This window comes from Aspergillus ibericus, assembly GCF_003184845.1.
Source record: "Aspergillus ibericus CBS 121593 unplaced genomic scaffold BO80scaffold_10, whole genome shotgun sequence".
In the NCBI taxonomy this organism is placed as follows: domain Eukaryota; kingdom Fungi; phylum Ascomycota; class Eurotiomycetes; order Eurotiales; family Aspergillaceae; genus Aspergillus; species Aspergillus ibericus.
Window position 1 is genome coordinate 331,686 of NW_020292108.1, and position 15,644 is coordinate 347,329.

Genomic DNA, 15,644 nt, shown 5'->3' on the forward strand with positions numbered 1-15,644 from the left:
GAGTTTGATTGTGCTTCGTAGTTTGATGCGTTATCAAGTTCTTTCTATACGCATGGGCTGTGCGTTGGCTACTATAGGATTTAGCATACGGCGTCTCATATTCTTGCAACAGCGCAACTACAAAGCTACGATACGGGCTAATGGCTATGAGTTGACTTGACTAATTCCATTAATCGTCACGTCGTTCTTCGTCAGCGGCCAAGTTAAAAATCTAGCACATAGTCAGCTTGGTGACTCACCAAGACAAGGGATGGGGCAACGCAGAGCAAATTGATGGCGAAGGCATTAATACTCTTTGATGCCCTGACCTCCCGGTTCCTATCACAATCAAAGGCTCGAAAAGGACATCTGACGTCAGTCTTCATTGATATTCTCTCGCTATACTCACGCAGATCTCTCCTGCGCCATTAGGAAGGCAGCCACACTCCCTGCCGCTCGAGGGTATTGAATAGAGTACCCATCAATCCCATCCGTTGTGTCGTCCATACCAACCTTTCCCCATCCACCTCCGCCGGGAGTGTGAATTACACAACGATCACCTGCCTCCATGCGCACCATGTTCTTTGCGCCCATGTTAATCCATCGCCATTCCTCCCCTTCATCAGTCTTCACCCTCCGGACCCAGTAGTTCGCCCCGCGCTCTCCTGACTCGCCTCCGTTCATCCCGTACGGAGCAACACTACGTCGCTCTGTGATGACGCTGAAGCTTAGTGGAGCCCGGCACTCGATGTCTCGGACCACACCATCGCCGCCCCTGTGCATGCCTTTTCCTCCGGTGCCGGGGCGGATGGCGAACTCCCGAAGGATAACCGGATAACGTTTCTCCAGGCTCTCGGGATCAGTAATCCTGGTGTTGGTCATATGCGTATGCACGCCCGAAGCCCCGGCCCGGGCAGGCGTTCCCCCGGACCCACCACAGATCGTCTCTCCGAATGCATAAGCATATCCGGTGAGCTTCTTCCCTTCGGAATCCGTCCCACCCTCGCCAAAGAACCCTATACAGTTCATACAGCCGTGGGAGGCTGCCGCCGCGCGGAAGGCCTTGAGGATGACATCCACTATTCGCTGGGAGGTTTGGGTGTTTCCTGCACAGACTGCGGGTCCGGAGGATGGGTTCAAGAATGTACCCTTGGGAAGGATGACCTCTATCGGCGCAAGGTAGCCCTGATTCAGGGGAATGTCGGTACCGATGAGGAGACGCAAGGTGTATATGATAGCGGAGTGAGTGATGGCCGGGGGTGCGTTGATATTGCCAAGCAGTTCACAACCGGTCCCTGTAAAGTCAAATACCGCTGAGCCATCAGCGGAAATTGTAATGGCGAGCTTGATTAACGACCCATTATCCATCTGGTCTTCCGACAACAGGCGAGGACCCATCTGCGTGAGAACGGAACGAAGGTATCTCCTGACGGCCCATTCAGCGTTGGACTGGATAGCCTTCATGTACAACTGCACCATTGGGAGAGTAAACTCATCGATCAGAGATCGCACTAGATTCATGCCCTTGTGATTTGCAGCGACCTGGGCCTTGAGGTCGGAGATATTGTCCGGTATATGCCTGCTTCCTATGCATCCTGGATACTCGCCGGGACGGCGAAGCATTTGTGTGATTCCGTCTTCGTCGAACTTCTCCGCGTGAATCAGCTTGAACGACCTGATTGCAGCGCCCTCCTGCCATAATTCGGTGGAGTTGGGTGGCATGGACGTACCACCAAGGCCTCCTATATCGGTGTGGTGTCCACGGGAAGCCACATAGAACGCGATCTCGGTTCCGGCCTTGTCGAAAACCGGAGTTATCACGGTGATATCTGGCAGGTGAGTACCGCCTGCCTCAGGATGGTTAGCCACCAGTACATCTCCAGGAGCAAGCTTCCCTTTGTGAAGATTGTGTTGGTATTTGACTGCGTAGCTCATGGAACCTAGATGCACTGGCACATGGGGAGCATTTGCCACGAGGCCTCCTGCATGATATTAGTTATCATATAAGTTACATCAACTTTCACATACCATCTGGCCCGAAAAGCGCGCAGGAGAAGTCCAAACGCTCCTTGATATTCAATGATACGGCCGTTTTCTGCAGGGCTCGGCCCATTTGCTCAGCGATACTCATGAAACGGTGCGCGAATACCGAGAGCTGAATGTTGTCGACAGTTTTCGAATCCCGGAAGAATCCACCAGGTGACATAGGTCTAATCTGTATGACTACGTGGTTGCTCAAGACCTTGGCTTCTGCACCGGGGGCAACCACTAGGGTCTGAGTCTGATCAATGATGATAGCCGGTCCAGCAATGAGGGTAAAGGGAGCCAGTTTATCCAGTAGGAATACAGGTGCACGGCACGTCCCATGCCGGCGGAAATAGACCCTTGTCTGCATCTTATTAGCATCTTTAAGCGACTCATAGTCGGTCTCATACCGTCTGCTCTGCCGTCTGCAACAATACGGCGTTGAAGGATGGGTTTCCTAATTCCTCTTCCACTACCCGCCCATCTGATCTCTGAAGTCCTCGAGAACCAATTCCTCGGACTCGTACATCATCCACAAGGATAGGCCTGTCATCAGGGAAGAGAAACGCAAATTCCCGGAGATGCATCCTCTTGAATTCCTCCTTGAAGTCGCGGTCCAGAGGTTCGAGTACCATGATGGCCGTTTCGGTTCCCTGATAGCGCATGTTGAGATATCTTTGATATACCATATCATCATCTGCAATACCCTGGCCGTTTAACTGATGGCACACCTTTTCTTGAAGACGCAGTAGTCGGTTGTCGAGTCTCCCACAGGATTCATGCCCGAATATTTCGTTAACCGGCTCCTGCGCCTCTTCCACCACGTCTGCGAGCGCCATACCTGTTTTCACCTCTTAGCTAACCCATTTAGACTCTCATATGTGGCCCACCGTCACCTACCATATGCAGATAAAATGCTCGAGTATTTGTGAATAATCACGGTTGGGATGCCCAACTTGCGTGCAACATCGCACGCGTGTTGCCCTCCAGCGCCTCCAAAGACACATAAATTGTGTCTTCCTAAGTATAGTGTCAGCCTCGACCCGTGACAAGTAGTTGAAACAGGCACCTATATCATATCCCTTTCCTTCAGTCAATGCACGGATCGGTCGACACATGGATTCATTAGCAACGTCCAGGAATCCACAGGCTACTTCCCGCGGACTCATGGACCTTCCTGTTTCGGAGTTAATAGTGGCTGTCAATTCATCAAACTTCCGCCTAACAACGTCAACATCCAAAGGCTCGTTTTCTGCCCTGCCAAATATTTTGGGGAAATACTCGGGTAGTAACCGACCAAGGAAGAGGTTCGCGTCAGTCACTGTCAAGGGCCCGCCTTTCCGATAACAGGCAGGTCCAGGATGCGATGATGCACTCTCTGGACCAACTGTGAAAAGGCCGTTTCTCCACGACAGAATGGAGCCGCCGCCTGCAGCGACCGTGTTGATATCGAGCTGTGGGCTCTGGATCGTCACTCCAGCAGTCGTGCTCTCAAATATATGCTCGAGATGCCCTCCATACCGTGACACATCTGTTGATGTACCCCCCATGTCGAAGCCGACTACAGGAGTCCTGGATATATCACTGTATGTGGTGCGTGCGTAGCCGACCACACCACCTAGTCAATTAGCATATGTAAGTGGCGGGACTAGCTATACCCTCACCTGCTGGCCCGCTCAGAATTCCTTTCAGACCACTAAAGTGGTTGTAGCTAACCAGGCCTCCATCAGACCGCATAAAATCGCATCTCACACCATCCAGGTTGCCATCCTCAAAGCCCTGCACAAACCCTGTCAAATATTTCTTAATCTCTGGAGTTAGGTATGCGTCTGCCGACGCGGAGCTCCCACGCGGTACCATCTTGATCATATTTGCAGCGACAGCAGATGACAAGGATACGTGGGTGAAGCCCTCGTCTAGGGCCATCTGGTATACCCGAACTTCGTGGTCAGGAAATACATGGGAGTGGGTGAAGCAGACAGCCAGAGTGTCAACTCCGCTCTTACGGAGGTCGCTAAGAGTGTCACGGACTTCTTCCTCGTCAAGCGGTCTGAGTATCCGCACCATGTCGCCGCTTGTGCCACGGACAAGAACTCCGGGAATTTCTTCATCGCACTTGAAATCGCCATTGACATCTTCGTCAAATCCCTCAATTGTCACTCGAGCATTGACCTCACGAACTTCATCGTACAGCACGGCCGGCTTGACAATGTCGAGGTCGAAGAGTTGCGGCCGGGACTGGTAGCCGATGTCCAGCAGATCGCGAAATCCCTTTGTCACCAGAAACGCGTGTCGAGTGCCTTTTCGTTCGAGTAGCGCATTCGTAGCCACGGTTGTTCCCATGCGGATAAACTCAAGGTCTGCCTTCGGAAGGGGGGTGCCTCGCGGAACCACTTTGCCGTAGTAGAGGGAGAGCACACGCCTAATGCCTTGATTTGTAAGCCAATCTTGTCATGTCATATATGGTGAAAGTCGCACACCTTCTGTGGGCGCATCTTCATAGTTGGATGGGTCGACAGAAAGTAATTTGAGGACAACGTCTGGATGTCCCGGAATGCTGGCCCAGATGTCTGTGAAGGTACCTCCTCGGTCTGTCTCAAGCCAATGGTCAATTACTACTGTGCGCGTGGACAAATGGATACAGGGGACAAACCGATCGCGATTTTTATCTTTCCTGTACTTGGCTTCATGACGAATAGTGTTGACCTGGTGCGTCGAGTAGTCTTCACCTCGAGCTGCAGGGGTCACCTTTTATGCCCAAGAACCGCCGGTCAACCGGACACCACCGAGATTATCGTTGTGTTGGCTGTGTGGTGAGGCAGGTCGAAACGAAGATGGGAGGGGTTCTAGACAACGCCGGCCTAGTACTCCGTACAGGGACTAGGGTGAGGGGAAGGGCCTTAGGCGCCATCAAGGCAGCCCCCGCGGCCCAGCCGATACCGCGGAAGTCAATCATTCGCCGGGCCTTCCTAGCGTCTCCACTCGCGGAATCAACCAGGCGCTGCCAGCCTTTGGTCAATTTCCCAACTCCTTTCAGCGGCCCCCCTCGCTGGAAAGCTCTTTCTGCTGTTTGATGCCCGGCCGTCCATATACAAGTTCAAATGGCAATGGCGACAATTAAGAACAGTTCAGAAATGTCCATGTGGTGGCCATCGTGGACCCCTTTCACTCGCTCTTCCTCTAAAAATAGTAGCCATAAGCCAGGAACAGTCCTACCACAACTAGTACCATGCAGACTGGCATTGTGACGGAGTCCGGCTCAGAGCCAATATACACTATTTTCCAAGCTAAGCTGCGTTCACCTGCGGCATTTTGTGGGACCAGCTGTCAGCCTTCGATCTGATTTGCTGGATATATAACCGTGCGAGAATCGAAGAAAGTAATGAGTAATGACAGAAAATCGGACGTCCCCAAGGCCATGGATCAGGCTGCTGGATACCTCGCCCAAAGCGTAACATATCCACCGATGTCAGCTAGGGATGAGAAGAAGTTATTGCGCAAGCTTGATTGGGTTCTCATCCCCATGGTGGGTGACGTTCATGGAGCTACGACCTGATTGCTAACAAACCCGGCAGCTTCTCCTGACAGCCACCCTAGGCGCAGTGGATAAAGTCGCCCTCAGCACCGCTGCGATTTACGGACTGGAAAGAGGTAGCAATACCAGGTCTTGTTGAGATGAATCTGACCACCAGCCAGATCTTCACCTTGTCGGCCAGCAGTATTCCTGGGCCGGATCGATATTATCGATTGGTGTACGCAACCACCTAACTCAGTATACGTCATATTGCTCTGACAATGGAATCCTACCATAGTCTATTGTCGGCATGTGGCCATCCTCATACCTAGTACAGCGACTTCCATCCGCAAAGTATCTCTCATCATGCTCTCTGGGTTGGTCATGCATGGCTTTGATGATACCGGCATGTAGAAATTGGGGCGGGCTGATGGCGTTGAGGTTTTGTATGGGTACGTTCATGAGAGTTGACAAGACGTCAGATTTCCTGGTCTAATTACAAGTAAAGGCTGCCTCGAAGCGATTATCGTCCCATCGATCAGCTTAATAATCGCGGGTTTCTACAAGAAATCGGAACAACCTCCGCGGAATGCGATCGTCTTCGCTGCCTTGAGCTCTATGATCAACGGCTTTCTCTCCTGGGTGGTAGGACATATTCCAAATTCGACGTCACTGGCTATATGGCAATACCTATATTTGATTGTAGGTGAGTTGCTCATACTCAAGATGTTGTTGTTGTCGCATTAGCCCAACAGTGAATGGACTAGCTGGGAACATTTACGTCTCGCCGGGGGGATCGTGCGATTGGCTGTCAGTTGTTCTCTGCTAAATGTTCTAGGATCCATCTCCGCTATGTGGTGTATAATAGCGATCATATTCCTACCAGACTCTCCTATGAACGCCTTTTTCCTGACTGATCAGGAGAAGTACTACGCAGTTCAACGCCTGGCAGATAACAAGACAGGTATCGTCAATAAGACATGGAAATGGGACCAGGCTTTGGAAGCTGCCATGGACCCTAAGACTTGGATTCTTTTCTTTTTCAACATATCCATAAATATCCCAAATGGAGGTAAGATGCAAGCCTTTTCTGCATTTAGTGCTTACTTCAATTCAATTCAATTCAATTCATATTCTTATACCTGATCGAGCCCGCTAAGTAAGATGCTAGCTATGCAGGTACTTCACCATTTAAAGCAGGAATATAGTCCCAAATACTATTAAATCCTTTAAACTCACAGTAAACATATAAAACAACGCATACTATGATATAAGAAGATCATTACCATAGCCTAATATAACTATATATAACTAAAGTAAATTAAAGTCATATAAAAGTAGATATAAATAAATATTATAATTAACTAGTTAGCTACCTATAAATTATTATTCTCTCTATTTTTTATTTATATTCTTATTCCTAATTTACATGTTTTTTTTAGTACGTGTGATCTTTCCTAGGTAATTCAATCTAGAACATATATAGATTTTTCTATCTAGTGTTTTTAGTATCTATTTCTATAGCTCTGAGATCTATATGTTCCTGGTTTAAGTCAGGATTAAAATTAGGATTAAATTTAATCTAACTAAACTATCTAAGTAAGTCTATTTATAGTATAAATTCAGCGATATAGCGGATTGCCTACGGGTCTAATATAATAAAATTATAATTAGTAATCTTATTCTTTAGAGTAGACCTTCATATAGTAATTTTATTAAATATCTAATTATATAATCCTATAAAGCGAGGGCACATTAGAAGTATATACTTAGAGATCTAGAATTCCTTCTTATAGCTATATTAATTACTCTTCTATATCTTGATTTTATATAGAAAGTGTACTAGACTAATCCTATATATACGTATCTATATAATTATAGATATGTATATTTTAGAAATACTTTTATAAAATATTAGTATTTTTTTTTAGAAGAAATTTCTACTAATCTCTATATTAATACTATCATATACTTTATTTTTTATTATTTAGCTTATTTTTCCTGGAATCTTCTGCGAACGGTCCTTTTAATAATAGATATAAATTAGATTATTTATTATTTTAATCTAGTTTTATTTTCTACTACTTATTTTACTTTAGAATCTATAATCTTATTTTTCTTAATCTCTATATGAATAGAGATCTAATGGATTATGAGATCTGTATTTTATAAAATTTTAAATTTATTATAAATAGTTTTTATATATAATTATTTAAATAGGTGGCTGGAAGCCTCTATTACCTAGATTATAATCTAATTATTAGTAAATAGATAGATTTAGCTATATCTTAGTAAAGTATTTTTTATAAGGGAGAGAATTATCTTAACTCTCTTTAATTTAGTTATATATATGGTTGAATCTATCTTAATATTAAAATATATTTATTATGCTTGCCTAGTATAGATATTAATTATAGAGATTTTTATATTTTTATAGTAGCCGCTGCTGTCTATATACAGGATAATAGTATTAATATAGTAAAGCTAGATATATCTAGTAAATATAATTTTATAGAATTAGATATTATATTAGATATACAGCTTCTAGGGTATTAGTATAAATACTCTATAAATTTTCTATTTCTCTTCTTACTAAATAGAGGCAAGGACTATATTTTTTATCTATTTAAAGATTTTAAATAGATTTATGTTTCCAAGCGTGAATATCTCCTTATAATATTAATATTTTAAGTCTTAAGATTAGGTAATCTTTAGTTTTATTTAAATATATAAGATGGTCTTCTTAATTATTTATTATATAAACTATCTCATAAATAATAGATAAAGTTTAATATTAAACGCAGCTGTAGTTATGTTTTTAAAAACTTTATTAATTAAAATAACTATATATTTCTAGATTCTAGTAAACTTTACCTCTATATAAATTTATTACTTAATAAAGATTTATTAACTGGCAGGGCTATACCATGTAGTAATACTATATAGTAATTATAGAATAATTATTATGTAGTAAATCTTATATATAAAAATAACTAAGATATTTTACATAGAGCCTGTAATATTCTAAAGGATTTTAAAACTTTTATTAGTCTTAGTAATAGTTTTAGTCTAGTAGATATTAAATATAAAGATTTTATTAAACTAGATACCAAGGTATTAGACTAATTTTAAGGATTAAATAGTAATTAATAAGCTTGCTAATCCTGGAGAAGTAAGAACTATAATAAATAAATAATTATAACTCTTTCACTTGTAGTAATTCTAGATATTAATAATTTCTAATAGTTTATTTAGTTTGTTTAGATTAGGATTAAAAGCGCGAGGATTCCTAAAATAAATAAGTTTGAATTTATTAAATATAAACTTTAATATATAGCGTCGTAATTATATATTAACTTTAATAAAGGCTTTTTCAAGTAATTACTTATTAGTAGCGTAGCTTCTAGAAATAACTAAAATAATTATATTATCTATCTAGTTAAATATCTGGATCTCTCCTTCCGGGTGGAATTTAGAATAAATTTAGAGAAGAGGGGTGTTAAATAGTAGGAATAAGATTAGTAAGATAAATAAGTTTTATAAGATATTATTTAATATTAGTAATAATTTACTGAAATATTTTTATATTTAAAGTTAAATAATACGGCTATATAAGAATACTACTATCTATAGTATAAAATAGTTTAATTTCACTTGTTTGAGATTGTATAAGAGGTATATATATAATATATAATTATATATTTTTAATATATCTAATATTAATAAGCTAGTAACGTGATTTCTCTCCTAGATATCATGGATTTTATTAAGGATTATCTGGATTATGTGGTTAACTAAGATACTTTTATAGTCTCTAAGATACCTGTAAGGAAGTAAGCTGTATTCTTCTACCGCCTATATAATGTGTGTAGTGATAATTAATTTCAGTAGCTTTCCAAGGATGTTGAGCAGCGCAACCAGCCTATACGACTTGGGCAGGCGGAAGTCGCGGGTTTAGTGCTTACTTACTGTCCAGGTCTCACTACATTCAGCGGTATCATCATCAAAGATCTCGGGTTCACTGCGGTCCACACGTCTCTCCTCAACATGCCCACTGGATTAATGTCGACCTTGTCTGCATTTATCTTTTCTTGGTTGGCCGCGCGCTGGATAGACCGTCGATGTCTTGTCACTATGATTGCATCTTGCTTGCCCATTGTTGGCTCGGTACTGGTGTACTCGCTTCCAAAAAGCAACGTTGGGGGGCAGATGGTCGGAATATATCTACTGTACACCTATTTCGGTCCATATGTCGTTGGTATCTCGATGGCACAAGCGAATACGGCAGGGCACACGAAAAAGACCGTTCAGTATTCAATCCTGTATATTGGATATGCCACTGGTAAGCTGCATCCGCAGCATCTTTTATGTTCCATTCATTGCCATTCGTCGCCCTTGATCTCGTTTCTCCCGTCCTTGCTAACCTCGGATGAAGGAAACCTGATCGGGCCTCAAACGTTCCGTGCCAGTCAGGCACCTACCTACACGGGCGGGTTTATCGCCATGTTGGTCAGCTACTGTATATGCGTTGCATTGATGGCGTCATACTGGGTGCTAGTTGTGCAACTTAATCGGCGACTCCTCGACGTCGATCCGGAGACGGAAGCGGATGGGAACGATTTGGCGGAGGTGTTTGCTGACCAAACCGATTTTCAGCAAAAGGTGTTTAGATACACCACATGAACTTGCAATTAATCATTGACTATTTACAGACCAGCACTGTCGCTGATCGGGTGGCGCTCAGTGAGGGTGGTATCGCTATATCCTTTGAGATGTCATTGTAGTAGGAGTCCTAGATGCGATATGGAAGACATTGGATTAATTAAACGGATGACACTGGTGATTATGCTAACCTAGAAGAAAATAACAGGGCAAGGGCCCGTTTATAGGCATAGGTACGCAATGAATTACCAGCCTGCGTGGAAAGCCTCCTTGGTACTATGAAGCGGAGGAACGGCAACGGAAGCTCCCACCATTATTAGTGCCAATAGGTTGTCCATACCGTGATCACCATGAAAACAATATTAGCAGGAGGACTCCTACCCCGGGTGGCTATCTCACGAGCTGAGGCCACCAATCGCTCTAAGCCAGTCTAGTGGCTGGGCCTAAAATGGCGCTTGCTGATAAAAGAGGCGCCGGGCAATCCCCCCGCTTCCCCGGCCAAATTCCCTCTTCTCCTCTTTTTCTCTCCGTGGAACTCGGCCCCCAACCGTTCCGAACACGCTTCAACCTCCTGTTGGACTATTGCATAAGCCTTTGCCCGTTTGCCAGCTCGATAAATGCCGTCTGGTCCACTGAAACCACGTCGGAGGTCTGGGTGCGCCCAGTGCAAAGGTATGGACGACGAATGAGAAATGACACGTTCCAGGCCCGATTGTATTAACATCACCCGAACCAAGCCAAACATGTCCGGTGTACCGAGGAGGTGCCTATATGCCGTTTTTGTGAATTACATGGTTGGCCATGTGACCGCGGACTGAAGCTGGTGTTTCAGGATGAGGCCGTTCAGACCGGAGTTGGCTTCGGCCGCCACGGTGAGTTGCGCATGCCTTGGTGCCGATAAATAGGTATCATTTTTATCGCAGTCTTTGCTCACGGACTACATTTTTTCAACAGGGACATCGACAAGCGAACCACAACTCTGGAAAGAAGGGTCCGAGTTCGAGAGCGTACCACTAGACGCGTATATCGGACGGTGGATATTCCTCACTACCCTCAGCAGTAACTTTACTTTTGTCGCTGGCGACATCGGCGGACAATCAGCAAAAGACAAAGACTCTGATGGGCTATTAGAACACGAGGAATTAGATGCAAGTGATAACCTACCGATGGATCCGTGCCTGGGTCATCCGCTTGCAGCATACTCGGACTTGGAGAGCTACCTGCTCGAATACTTCATCCAGGGCATCGGACCTAACTGCTCACTCATTACGATAGACAACCCATACATTCAACTTATCACACCACTGGCCTTTTCCCACACCACGCTCCGGTATGCTGTGATATCCGTGGCAGCCAATCAGCTCCGTCTGCTTGGCGACAATCGGTTCTCCAACGAGGCGCTAGCCTACAAAAACGAAGCCTTGAAAGGCCTACAGCAGGCAATTTCCCTTGGAAGTCTAGATGATGGCGCAATCGCTACAGTTCTCATGCTGTGCTTTCATGCTGTACGTGAGAAGAGGCTCTATATTGTCATTTGCGGCACTGACAGTTTCATTCCATGCAGATCTCACATGAATCCGACCCATCCTGGGTAACGCATCTCCAGGGAGGACTTGACCTCATTAACCACGTACCCTATAACGCCATGTCAAGCCCTTCTTTGCGTAGATTTTTCACAATGTATTTTGTAGCTCATGCCATCATGAGTCGAACGGCATCACCGGGAAAAAGGCGTGGTAAATCCAAGTACAGCTGGTCAGAAGATGATGATCTTGACGAGGTTTGTTGCCCAGTAAATACTTATGGTCATGGTCTCACTGGTTTGCTTAGATCGACACAATAATGGGCTGCTCACGACGACTGCTGGGGCTCATTAATGAGATATCTGACTTACCGATCGCTGGTAAAGATGCAGTAAGGCTATAATCACCCTTCTAACATATGTCCATCAGCGCTAATTCCCCAACACAGGGTACAACCCCATCCGATAATGGCACGGGCAAAAGGCCAATCGATACCACTATTGCAAAAGCGAGCAAAATTGCCTGCTCCCTATCCACCATCACCCAAGCCCTCCCACCCCACTCCCAGGACAGAGATGACCTCAGCCAAATCGCCGAGACTAAACGCCTCGCGGCACTGATATACCTCATTGGACGAGTGAGCAATGCCAACATCATCATCGACGAAGGAACAAACAAGGTCGCTCTCATCAACATGTTGGTAAACATCATTTCCACCCTCCCGGATTCTGCAACCCTGCTCTGGCCATTATACATCCTCGGGCACGCAGGTCTGGAAGATGAGGATCAGCGCCGCTTTGTCCTCGATAGACTGGAGAGGATGCAACGGGTTCGAAATCTGGGTAGTATCCGGCGTGCCCGGGTAGCCGTCAAACACGCCTTCCAGGTCTTCGACATGAGGTTGTCTGCCGCGCGCGCAACGAATGCCGATGCATTTAGCTCCATCAGTCTTGCGTAAATTTCAACCTCATCCTGTTTCCTTCAGCATTTACGCTCATCTCTTCCCCATATCCACTTTGTCAGTTTTGTTACCATTAAATGTCACCCTTTCTGAAGAACCAACCCACCCCGAACCCACACTTTCCTGATTCGCCATCCCCTTTCATATTCTTTAACCTGCGTAGAATATACAGCTAGCGAAAAGTGTTCATATAGATTCTTCCCATCCGGTAATACTATCTCTACGCTGTCTCTATCGATCCAGGAAGCGAAAAGGATATGTATCGAAGACCAACGTGAAAACAAAAGGTGAGTTCTAATTGGACATAGAAAGCGAGGCTTTATTTATTCGACCAGGCCCAATATACGGGCGCTATCCAGGAGCGGGGAATCTTCCATCTAACCGTAGTGGCAATGTATATAGCCATCAGACATCCCTCTCCACATGAAATATACTCTGCAGCTAAGCAAGATACTCAATCTTCAAGACCCAAGTAAATTCCTCTCCATCCCACGCCCCCTCAGGAACACGGAACGTGAACCCCTTCCTTGCCGTCCCCGTCCATTTGACATGCTTCTCCGCCCCGTTCCCGAAAACCACGACCCGGTCGCCAGATAGCAGCGGCAACGGCGCATCCACATACACTTCTTCCCCAGGATAATCCAAGAACAAGACATAGAACGCATCATTGCTCTGGGTGAATCGCACTCCTATCTGTTCTTCACCCGTACCGACCGCATTAACTTCGCTCATCACGAACCAGTACGTCGTGTTGAAGATCGCGTCCGCATGAGCGTGAATCCACTTCCCGGCTTCTCGGAGATTCATGGCCTCGCGTTCCACGATCGATCCGTCCGCACGGGGTCCAATATCGAGGAGGAAGTTCCCGTTCTTGCTGACCATGTCTACGAGGTCAGTGACGATGGTGCTGGCGTTCATGTACGAGGATGGGACCGTGGCGCGGTTAAATCCGTAACTGTAGGGGTCCATGCCCATGTTTGATTCCCATTTGCGGAGTTGGGCGGAGCTGAAAGTCGCGTACTCGGGGGTATCGAAGTCGGAGATTTCGGCGACGCCGCAGCGCGAGTTTATTGTGACTTGACGGTTTTGGGAACGCGCGGTGTTGAACCAGTCTGCGGCGAAGGGGGCCGTGCCGTTGGCGGCACCGCAGTCGCACCAGAGGATGTCGGTGCTGTAGTTGTAGGCTATGATGGACATTTGGGGTACCATCAGGTCCCAGATGAAGTTGGAGACGGGGATGCGACCGGTGTAGGGCTCGTCGAGTCCGGTGTAGGGGTTTCGGGCGATGATGCCGGGCCAGCTGGTTGAGGTGTTGCCGGGGAGTTCGGCGAAGCCGTAGGGGCCGAAGTCCGGGTTGAACCATTCGGGGAGGGAGAAGTAGGTGCCGCGTTTGAGGGAGGGGTGGTAGGTCTCGGCGGCGGTGAAGAGTTCGGAGACGAGGTCGCGCTGGGGTCCGTAGTGGAGGGAGGAGCGGTTGGTGGTGTTTTGGGTGTCGAAGAGGGCAAAGCCGTCGTGGTGTTTGGTCGTTAGCACGAAGTATTTGGCCCCGGAAGCGTCGATGAGGTCGACCCAGGCTTTGGGGGAGAAGTTCGCTGCGGTAAAGGAGGGGAAACCGTCGTCGTAGTTCCAGTCTGGGCCGAAGGTGCGTAGGCGGTAGTCATATGTGTCGGACTTGTCAGCGGCGCGGTGCGTGGTGTACCACCTGATAGATTGGTTAGGGGCGGATGATGAAGGCGTGGGAATTGGAAGGCTTACCAGAACCACTCGGCATAGCTTTCGTAAGGAGTTGAATTGCCCCAACCCGGAACGGAGTATGGGCCCCAATGGATCATGATACCGAACTTGGCGTCGTCAAACCACTGCGGGCTCTCATGTTGGGAGAGGCTGGAAAGGTCGGTTGTCCAGTCGGTTAGACCGAGGGATAGGGGGTGAGCATAGGCTTGACGCTGGATGGACTGACGGTAGTCTAAAACAACCGTTGCTGTGCCGTTAGCTGTACCATTCACCCCGAGGTTGACCCGTTTCTGGTCGCCGGGGCAGAGTCGCTTGATGTATCCGGGCTCCACCGTTTGAATGCCAAACATGTCCAGAGATACGGTGACGCCGGATCCTGCGATGCACTCGGAGCCTGGGTTGTTGATGGTAATTTCGACTACTTGGTTGCCACTTTCTGTCCACTTCTGGGTCGGGCGTATGAATTGCACTTGTGCAGAGGCCAAAGGAGACTTCCACAAGGATACGGAAAACACGTGCAGTCGGCCCGTGGTGGAGTTCGTGGTTACTGGCAGAGTAATGGAGTGAAGCGTCTTGTTCGAGTCGAGCGCTGCGGTGTATTCGAAGATGTGAGAGGTGTTGAAATTGGTGTCATTGTCAGTATATCGGTAAGGGAAGATGATCTCGCCGCGGTTGATCGTCAGGAACGCCCACCACGGCAGGCTGCGCAATTCTGAAACAAGGGTGGAGTTGTCCGAGTACGTGTAAGTCACATTCCCAGAGACAGTGGACAATTGGACATCCGAAGTCACTAGCATTGAGGCAGAAAAATATTGTTCATCGGGTACGGTGATTGTCTGGCCGTCGCAGACGATATTATCTTTCAGGGTGGGCCCGCGATAGCCGGGAAAATCGTACACAATTCCGGTGTGTTTGGAGGTATATGTGCCATTGATTCCGATGATACTTGGGTCTGGATAAGACTGATTCAAGGCATCGAAAGAGGTCTCTCCGGGATATGTGCCAAATGCCTTGTTGTTGAAATAGGGGTCGAGGGAGATGAGGGTAGACTATCGCAATCAGTCATGGCGCAGAGAAGAATTGTTCCGATATGCTTGAAAAAGTCCCTTCCTACATATCAATAATACTGACCTGTGTTGTTGCTTTGGCATTTCCAGCCAGCTGCCATGCGATGGCCGTCAAGGCGGGGAAGTTGAGCTTCATTGCCTGTGTGGTTGACTGCGCATTGCCAGGAGAGGAGAAGGGC

General features: G+C 46.5%; 5 protein-coding genes across 5 annotated transcripts; 3 read left to right on the plus strand and 2 right to left on the minus strand.

Annotated features, from left to right (window-relative positions):
• Positions 1-384: 384 nt before the first annotated feature.
• On the minus strand, positions 385-4,694 carry BO80DRAFT_350466 (5-oxoprolinase; the record flags this gene model as incomplete). The annotated part of the gene is made up of 8 exons (XM_025715544.1): positions 385-1,961; positions 2,008-2,374; positions 2,415-2,845; positions 2,905-3,024; positions 3,074-3,622; positions 3,654-4,433; positions 4,485-4,595; positions 4,658-4,694. The coding sequence occupies 8 exons, from the start codon at positions 4,692-4,694 to the stop codon at positions 385-387; spliced, it is 3,972 nt and encodes a 1,323-aa protein (XP_025577534.1).
• Positions 4,695-5,215: 521 nt separating this feature from the next.
• Positions 5,216-6,843, plus strand: BO80DRAFT_470928 (uncharacterized protein; the record flags this gene model as incomplete). The annotated part of the gene is made up of 6 exons (XM_025723084.1): positions 5,216-5,530; positions 5,602-5,756; positions 5,933-5,970; positions 6,027-6,224; positions 6,357-6,590; positions 6,836-6,843. Exons 1-6 carry the CDS (start codon positions 5,387-5,389, stop codon positions 6,841-6,843), a joined length of 777 nt encoding a protein of 258 aa, XP_025577535.1. The 5' UTR covers positions 5,216-5,386.
• Positions 6,844-9,531: 2,688 nt separating this feature from the next.
• On the plus strand, positions 9,532-10,302 carry BO80DRAFT_470930 (uncharacterized protein; the record flags this gene model as incomplete). The annotated part of the gene is made up of 3 exons (XM_025723085.1): positions 9,532-9,860; positions 9,954-10,180; positions 10,231-10,302. The coding sequence occupies exons 1-3, from the start codon at positions 9,566-9,568 to the stop codon at positions 10,300-10,302; spliced, it is 594 nt and encodes a 197-aa protein (XP_025577536.1). The 5' UTR covers positions 9,532-9,565.
• Positions 10,303-10,709: 407 nt separating this feature from the next.
• On the plus strand, positions 10,710-12,842 carry BO80DRAFT_423162 (Zn(II)2Cys6 transcription factor). The gene is made up of 6 exons (XM_025718982.1): positions 10,710-10,852; positions 10,918-11,052; positions 11,135-11,685; positions 11,745-11,960; positions 12,011-12,094; positions 12,152-12,842. Exons 1-6 carry the CDS (start codon positions 10,798-10,800, stop codon positions 12,659-12,661), a joined length of 1,551 nt encoding a protein of 516 aa, XP_025577537.1. The 5' UTR covers positions 10,710-10,797; the 3' UTR covers positions 12,662-12,842.
• A 143-nt stretch (positions 12,843-12,985) lies between these two features.
• BO80DRAFT_500512 (alpha-L-fucosidase) lies at positions 12,986-15,607 on the minus strand. The gene is made up of 3 exons (XM_025724242.1): positions 15,530-15,607; positions 14,420-15,447; positions 12,986-14,366 (listed from the first exon to the last, which is right to left on the minus strand). The coding sequence occupies exons 1-3, from the start codon at positions 15,599-15,601 to the stop codon at positions 13,106-13,108; spliced, it is 2,361 nt and encodes a 786-aa protein (XP_025577538.1). The 5' UTR covers positions 15,602-15,607; the 3' UTR covers positions 12,986-13,105.
• Between the last annotated feature and the right edge of the window lie 37 nt (positions 15,608-15,644).

Coding starts and splice junctions, on each gene's coding strand:
- BO80DRAFT_423162 (XM_025718982.1), top strand. CDS start 10,798: ATGCCGTCTGGTCCACTGAAACCACGTCGGAGGTCTGGGTGCGCCCAG. Junction 11,053..11,134: donor AGTTGGCTTCGGCCGCCACG/GTGAGTTGCGCA, acceptor TTTTTTCAACAG/GGACATCGACAAGCGAACCA. Junction 12,095..12,151: donor CGATCGCTGGTAAAGATGCA/GTAAGGCTATAA, acceptor TCCCCAACACAG/GGTACAACCCCATCCGATAA.
- BO80DRAFT_500512 (XM_025724242.1), bottom strand. CDS start 15,601: ATGAAGCTCAACTTCCCCGCCTTGACGGCCATCGCATGGCAGCTGGCT. Junction 15,448..15,529: donor ATGCCAAAGCAACAACACAG/GTCAGTATTATT, acceptor TGATTGCGATAG/TCTACCCTCATCTCCCTCGA. Junction 14,367..14,419: donor AGCTATGCCGAGTGGTTCTG/GTAAGCCTTCCA, acceptor CCAATCTATCAG/GTGGTACACCACGCACCGCG.